General features: G+C 54.8%; 1 protein-coding gene across 1 annotated transcript; it reads left to right on the plus strand.

The window, feature by feature from the left end:
* The first annotated feature begins 3,542 nt into the window (after positions 1 to 3,542).
* Positions 3,543 to 7,631, plus strand: LOC128730804 (toll-like receptor Tollo). The gene has a single exon (XM_053823883.1). The coding sequence runs from the start codon at positions 3,543 to 3,545 to the stop codon at positions 7,629 to 7,631; it is 4,089 nt and encodes a 1,362-aa protein (XP_053679858.1).
* Positions 7,632 to 7,989: the final 358 nt, after the last annotated feature.

Below are 7,989 nucleotides of genomic sequence, written 5' to 3' on the forward strand. Positions count from 1 at the left end.
AAAAAGACTCACGAAAGAAAGAGCTAAATAAAAGCGATCCTAAAAACCAACCCATCCCGCATAGCAGAGGGCAGTATAATGTTAATATTCCCCTCCGGTTAAGAGTGTTCGTCGCATGGTGTCCCAAAATGGCATCGATTTTTACAAGCATTTCGCTATTCCTGATGTCGAGCCCCGCCGGTTCGTCGCTTCGCTTCAGTTGGCAAACACTTAACACCTAGTCAGTTTTCGCTTTCCGCCCTTGGCCGTTTTGGCGCGTAAAGAGATTGCGGAATCCTTTTCTAGAAGCCAAGGGGGAGCCCAAAAACGTCGCGCAGCGTGTCATAGAAACGAGCCGGGTTGGGGGAAACAGCAAAAAAAAAAACAAAAGCATATAAAAGAGGGAAAGAAAATGAAGTACAGTATCCAAGAGGCATCCCCGAAATCCTTCCCCAAAGGATGGAGGCAGGCACTTTATTGTCCTCCCGGCAAAGCGCTGGTCGGTTGACCGACATTTTCCCTCCTCCTCAGAGAGGGACTTCTCTGGCCGACGGACATAAAATATGCAAATTTCCCGTCATTGACATTCCATTCATCGGTTTCGCCCCGCACGGCCGTTGTCGTGCCTTGTCTCTCTGTTGTTCTCTTTTGTTTCACCACTGGTGCTGGACCGCTGGTGTCGGTGGAATGGATTAATCACGGTTTTTTTTTCTCTATCTCTCTCCCCTCACCGCACCGTTTTGTCTCGCGTTTTATGCCTCACGCTATCATAAAACCGCAAGCATGCCAACCTCGCGCGAGTGAGCGCGCGCGCCTCTGCCTAATTATCGTCTTCATTATCAAAATATTTGCTTCCAACGCCAGCCAGAAGGCATCCACAGATGGACGCACAGCGATGGCGCTATCGTTTGGCAATAGAAAGGAAAGTTTCGATCGCCAGCACCGATTCGATGGCCGTACGGCTGGTTCTCTCATTTATATGTTGCATTCCATAAAGTGATAAAAAATTCAAATCAATCACCCGCCAGCAGAGCCCGATCCAAGCGCAAAGGGGAAGTTTTGTTTTTGTTTAATTACTTGCGTCTGGCCCATTTTCCCCCGGTTTCGAATAAGCAACTTCTCCGGGGCCCTGGAGGGATTTTTCGGGCTTCAGGGTGATCGCTCCGGGTGATGTAGAGATCGACGCTCGTCCCCGGGGGCAGATGAGCTAACGGCGTGAAGAATAGAGCAAGAAAACGACAGCCAAGCCGGTTGGAAACTGTTTCGGTTTGCGAGAGAAGTGGAATGCCAGTGTCGTCCCTTCTGCTGCAAAGAGGTCCTGGGTCCAGTCTTGCGTGAAGATGCGCTGTTCTTCTCGGGGTCGGGGGTCTGACGATGCTTCGGAAAGGATATAACCACCGCAACAACAAAGGGGCCACACCACGCGGCAACAACAACGGCATTAAACTGAGTGAGGGAGAGAGAGAGAAAGAAAGACAAAACAAGAAAAGGAACAAGCGCGTCCTACCTGGAACCCCGAAGGCAAGGATGTGGACACAGCGAATTAGCCCCGATATTTGGACAGTTTTTGGGCTTGGGAACCGCGGGACAAAACGCGAACTACTCGAGACTCGAGTCGTCCTTTGATTTCGGAGAAGGCGACCGGCCAAACCAAACCCCAGGTTAGAGGATGCTGCGAAGGACCACCACAAAGCGGAATGGGCCAAAAATTATGAACCTTCGTTCCCGCTGTTCCAGCACGGTTCCTTCGCTTCGTTCTCCTTTTCACTCCCATCGTTCCCAAATGCACCAGATGCACTTGCGTGACCGGGAGTTCATCAAAATGCTCTTACGCGCGTTAGGCAGAGTGAGAGCGCTTGTGAGTGCGAGAAAGAGACGGGGAAAAAGAATTCCATCCAAGCGAGAGAGCAAAAGCCAACCGAGTGTTCATCCAAATTTCCCCTCCATGGTAGAATGAACTCCCGTGATGCAAACCGGGCTGCTAGAGTGAGACAACCAGAGGGTGCTTTTCTAGTGCGGTAGAACGAGAGCGAACAAACCACGGCTACTCTCTCTCGCGCGGTGAAGAGATTTCACGCGCTCTCGCAGCATAAACGCGGCTCTCTCTCTCTCTCGCAGCATGGTTTTGAAGGAAAAAGACTACCCAAAATGCACCATCCGACCTCTGCTGGGAGCGGATCTTGGCGTTGATGGTTAAACATAATTCGAACCTCGAACGGGCAGGACGTGCGCGTGCAAAGACCAGCCGTCCTCGAGAGAACTCGCTCTAAAAACGCAACCCCAGGACGCACCACCGTGGAAGCGTCGTGCAACTCTTAACACGCGAGATAACAGAACACTTTTCGTCATTCGTCACCATTCTGAGGCGCGAAAAGCCTAGTGGAATGTTAAAGCACCCTTAATAAAAAAAAACGGAAAAGGACATTCACCAGCGGGTGTGAATTACGCGTAAGTGAGATACGTGCAGTGAAAAGTCGAGTGTTGGGAACGGACAAAAAAAAATCCCCGATCCCAAAGTACGGTTTAAAGGGCGTCACGAAAGAAGTCGAACATTAGGAGAGCCTTAGCAACGGAGAAAAAAAAAGAAGAAAGTAACCGTCTTCTTCAGCTTCAGTGCCTACTTTGTCGTTTGTGTGCGATTGTGTGTGGTACGGAAAAATAAGAAGAAGGAAAACCGCGTGTCCTTCCGTGACAAAACGACGGATGAGGTGCTCGTCGTCGTCGCAGTGATATGCGTTTGTGCGTGTGAAAGTGTGCGTTCGACGGCGGCAGGACGACGTGTCCCCACATGCCGGTTAGCCTGGCAGGCTGCTGCTGGTGCTAAACAAAAAAAACCCACGACAGGGGGCCCCCAACCAACCGAGGCCACAATGAGGCTGGTGCCGGTCGTAGCGAGACAACCGCGACGATTACTACGACAAACGACGGCAGCGACGACGCCCGCGTCCTTGCACACTCCAGCGGCGTCGACGGCGACGACCACGACGACGGCGGTCGCCGGTTTCTAGAGGCGTTTTCGCCGCCTACTTCTCGGTTGAGTTTTTGTGCTTCTTCTTCCGTTCGTTCCTTTTGCGCTGGTTTCGGTTCCATTTATTTTTCTTTTTTTCGCTTCGGTTACACACTTTCGGTTTTGCGAGATATTATTTTTTCCACCCGGTTTGTGCGCACCCTCTCGAGAAGAGCCTTTCGTGCGGATTGCTGTTGATTTCCCGCAAGGCCCGCAACACGGTTCCCTCTGTGCATTTTGCTGTGGACGGCGTGGTTGTGTGCGCGTATACCAGTGAATGTGCGTGCGTGCGTGCGTGTGTGCTAAGTTTTCACTCGCGTTAAAAGTTCAACGACAAGCGCTACGGAAAACACAACAGGACGACCGGCGAGTATCGTCCAGGTAGAGCGTGTAGTAAAAGCTAAAGTTCAATATTAGGGCACGCGTGGTTTTGTATGTGGGTTTGCGCGCGCGACACACACACACACATACGCCCGTCAACCATACACACATTTCGCGTGGTTCGTGATAAGCGCGTGCGTTGCGTGTGAAAAAGTTTCCCCACCGGTACCACACGATGGAGTTCGTGAAATTAACGCTTGCGGTGTTGCTGCTGCTAGCGTTCGTCACCGTCACCACGATGGCTCGCTCTTCCAGCCTAACGAGCCGGTCAGATTCGGCACCACGCGGTTGCAAATGGCAGCGTATCCTTGACGACACCGGCGAGGACGAAGCGACCGTCACGACGGTGCTGTCCTGCAAGCTAAAAACGATCGGCGGAACGGACACGCTGATGCGGAACCTAACCAGCTACCAGATTGACCGCATTAACGCGCTCCGGCTCGAGTGCAGCGACATCCTGTTCTTCGAGAGTTCCCTCGAAGCGAACCAGCACTCGGGGGCGTTTCTCGGGTCGCTGCGACGCCTGCGAGACCTTAAGATCGAGTACTGCAAGATCAAGTACGTGCCTTCGATGGTGTTGGCGACTCTGCGCGATTTACGGTCGCTTTCGCTTCGCACACACAACACCGACTGGTCGGCGATGAACCTGGAGTTCCATCCGGAGAGCTTCCGTGGGCTGACCGAGCTGAAGCGGCTCGATCTAGCCGACAACAACATCTGGAGTCTACCGACGGATGTGTTCTGTCCGCTGTTTTCCTTGCGACATCTTAATCTCACGCGGAACCGCCTGACGGATGTGTCTCAGCTTGGGTTTTCGGATTGGGGCAGTGGCCCAACGGCACCGGGAAAAGCGTGCAACACCGGTCTCGAGGTGTTGGACCTTTCACACAACGATCTGCTCGCACTACCCGACAATGGGTTGTCATCGTTGCGATCGCTAAGCGTGTTGATGCTGCAGGACAACCTACTGACGGCGTTGGCCGATCGATCGTTCGTTGGACTCGGTTCCCTAAAGGTCCTCAACATGTCCAGTAACAAGCTGGTGGCGTTGCCACCCGAAACGTTCCAATCGACACGTGAACTGCGTCAGATCTACCTACAGAACAACTCACTCTCCGTGCTTGCCCCGGGTATGCTCGAAGGGCTCGATCGGCTCGAAATCCTGGACCTTTCGCACAACGAACTAACGTCGGAGTGGGTCAAACGGAACACCTTCGCCGGGTTGAAGCGACTCGTCGTGCTCGAGATCGCGCACAACGCGCTCACCAAACTCGACCGGCACGTGTTCCGGGAGCTGTACAGCCTGCAGATCCTGAACCTGGAAGCGAACGCGATCGAATCGATCGCGGACAGTGCGTTCGCGGATCTCAAGAACCTGGTCGCGCTGACGCTTTCCCACAACCGGCTGAAGCGCATCGAGCAGCACCACTTCGCGGAACTGTACGTGCTCAACCAGCTGTACGTGGAGTCGAACGCGATCGAGTCGCTGCACGGGCGTGCCCTCGAAAATCTCACCAACCTGAACGATCTCAACCTGAACGACAACCGGCTCGAGGAAATCCCGGCCGGGTTGGGTAAGCTGCGCTTTCTGAAGTCACTCGATCTGGGGAAAAATCGCATCAGCTCGGTGAGCAACGCGTCGTTCGAAGGACTCGAGCAGCTGCTTGGCCTGCGGCTGGTTGAAAATCGCATCACGAACATCTCGCGGGATGCGTTCGTGACGCTGTCCTCGCTGCACGTGCTTAACCTCGCGTCGAACCGCATCCGGCACATCGACCAGTCCGCGTTCAGCTCGAACCCAACGATCCGTGCGATTCGGTTGGACGCGAACGAGCTGGAAGACATCAGTGGGGTGTTTACGTCCCTGCCGGCGCTCGTCTTCCTGAACGTGTCCGACAACGCGATCCGGTTGTTTGACTATTCGCACTTTCCGGTGTCGCTCGAGTGGCTCGACATGCACCAGAACAACGTGACTGAGCTGGGGAACTACTTCGATCTGAGCAACCTGCAGATCAAGATGCTCGATGTGTCGTTCAATCGGCTAACGGCGGTGGATGCTCGCTCGATCCCGGACAGCATCGAGACGCTGTTTCTGAACAACAACGCGCTCGAGGAGGTCGCCGCTGGGACGTTCCTTGCGAAACGTTCGCTCGAGAAGGTCGTCCTGTATGGGAACTACCTGCGGAAGCTGGAAATTGGTGCGCTCGCGCTCACACGCGTCCCAGACGATCGTGACGTGCCGGCGTTCTATCTCGGGGACAATCCCATCCACTGCGATTGTACGATGGAGTGGCTGCAAGGCATCAACAAGCTGGCCCACCTGCGGCAACATCCACGCGTGATGGACCTCGATACGGTTCTGTGCACGATGGAGCACGATCGTGGGGCCAGCATCCGGCCGCTCGTTGATCTCCGGCCGCACGATTTCTTGTGCCGGTATGAAACGCACTGTTTCGCCACCTGCCACTGCTGTGAGTTTGACGCGTGCGATTGCAAGATGACGTGCCCGGATCGATGCAGCTGCTATCACGATCACACGTGGAAAGCGAACGTGGTCGATTGCGGTGGTGCGGATTACACCGAGGTCCCGGAACACATCCCGATGGACGCGTCCACCATCTACCTGGACGGGAACGAGCTGCGGCAGCTCGCGAGCCACCAGTTCATCGGCAAGAAGAAGCTCGAGGTGTTGTACCTGAACGGGAGCAACATCCGGGACGTGCACAATCGCACGTTCAACGGCATCCCGAGCCTGCGCGTGCTGCATCTCGAGGGTAACTACATCGGCGAGCTGCGCGGGTTCGAGTTCGATCAGCTGACGAACCTGAACGAGCTGTACCTCGATCATAACGCGATTGCGTACGTCGGTGAGCGGACGTTCGCGAACCTGCGCTTCCTCGAGGCGGTCGATTTGAGTGACAATCGCATCAGCGAGTTTCGCCCGTGGCAAGCGTTTGCGGCTGCCAGTGAAACGGGCTCGCTGGCACGGGTCGCTCTCGATGGCAACCGGTGGCGGTGTGATTGTGAGTCCTTGCGGCGGCTTCAGCGGTGGATCCGCACGGTTAAGGGCACGTTCGAGCTGCAACGGATGATTTGTTCCGATAGCCGCGTTGTCGGTGATGCGATCGCATCCTGTGAGTCTGCTGGGGGCGCTAGTGTCGGAGGAACTGGTGATCTTGCAATCGGTGATGGTGGTGATGGTGAAGGACCTCCAGCTGTCCACCGGACGGTGCTGCTTGGTCACGGTGGACTCATCGGTGGTGGATACGTGCCACTGCTAGCAGCCGTTTTGGTCGCGATCATCGGCACAGCCCTAATCGTAGCGCTTGCGTGCGTTTTCCGACAGGACGTCCGGCTTTGGGCACACGCTCGGTATGGCGTACGGCTCGTAAAGGATCCCATCATCGTGGGACGTAAGGAAACGGACACGGACGATCGACTGTACGATTGTTACCTCGTACACAGCGTGCACGATAGCGATTTCGTTGGGCGTCTGCTCGGTGCAGAACTACAACTCCACGGGTACTCCGTGTGCCTGCACCATCGAGACGTCCATCCGGGTGCGTTCCTTGCCGATTCACTGCAAGGTGCTGCTGATGCCGCACGGAAACTCCTGCTCGTCGTGTCGATGAACTTCCTGCAGACGGAATGGTCCCAGCCGCAGTTCCGTGTCGCACTTCAATCCGTCATCGAGAGCATCCGGCCAGGACATCGGCGGCACAAGATCGTCCTTGTGCTAACGGCCCCAGTCGAGATCGTGGCGATGGATCCGATCATGCATCTGCTCATCCGCACGTGTACCGTTGCGTGTTGGGGCGAGCGTAAGTTCTGGGATAAATTGCGGTACGCGCTTCCCGATGTCCCGAAGGATCGTGCTCCTGCGAAACTCGGTGACATTACGCGTAGCCCGGCTAATCTCCGGTACACACCCGCACCGACGTCGCTCGAGCAGTGGTGCAAGATCAGCCCAGGTGTAGCTGTGGGTGGTGCGATCGACGCTTCCGGTGTTCCGGTGATGGCCGGTGTACCTCCAACGGCACCACCCGTACCGGTTTCGATTCCACCGCAGAGTACACCGTCACAGAGCACGTGCAACACCGAGGATGAATCGTCGTCGTCGGCGTCCTCGCAGCATTACGAGGCGCCAATGAGCCAGCACAGCCACTACAACATGAGCCGCTCCAGTGCCTCGCTTGGTCACGTGTACTCCACGATACCGGAAACGCCCCAGATGGGCCGCAACGGTAGAGCTTATTTCGTGTAAGGCATCCTTGTCGTCGTCGTTGTCCCGCCATTTTTTTTTGTCGTGTACATAATGAGTCCTAAATCCTCCCTCTCCAAAAAAAAAAAAAATGGCCAGGAAGCCGAACGATTAGTCAACTCGTTCCTCGCGGAGGACAAAAGCCCCACAGTTGGGCGGCAGTCAGTTTTGTTGATGTTTTAGGTTTAATTTTTCCCGCCCCACGATTAGAATTACACCAACACTAGAGCTACAGCGCGCGCGTGCGGCTACTGTACTAATGCTACGACTATTATTATTATTATTAAAATTATTATTATTATTACGATTATGATCACAACAGCAGCAACTACTACTACTACTACTACTACTCGCCTAAACG

Source organism: Anopheles nili, chromosome 2, assembly GCF_943737925.1.
Source record: "Anopheles nili chromosome 2, idAnoNiliSN_F5_01, whole genome shotgun sequence".
Taxonomy (NCBI): Eukaryota; Metazoa; Arthropoda; class Insecta; order Diptera; family Culicidae; genus Anopheles; species Anopheles nili.

Coding starts and splice junctions, on each gene's coding strand:
- LOC128730804 (XM_053823883.1), top strand. CDS start 3,543: ATGGAGTTCGTGAAATTAACGCTTGCGGTGTTGCTGCTGCTAGCGTTC.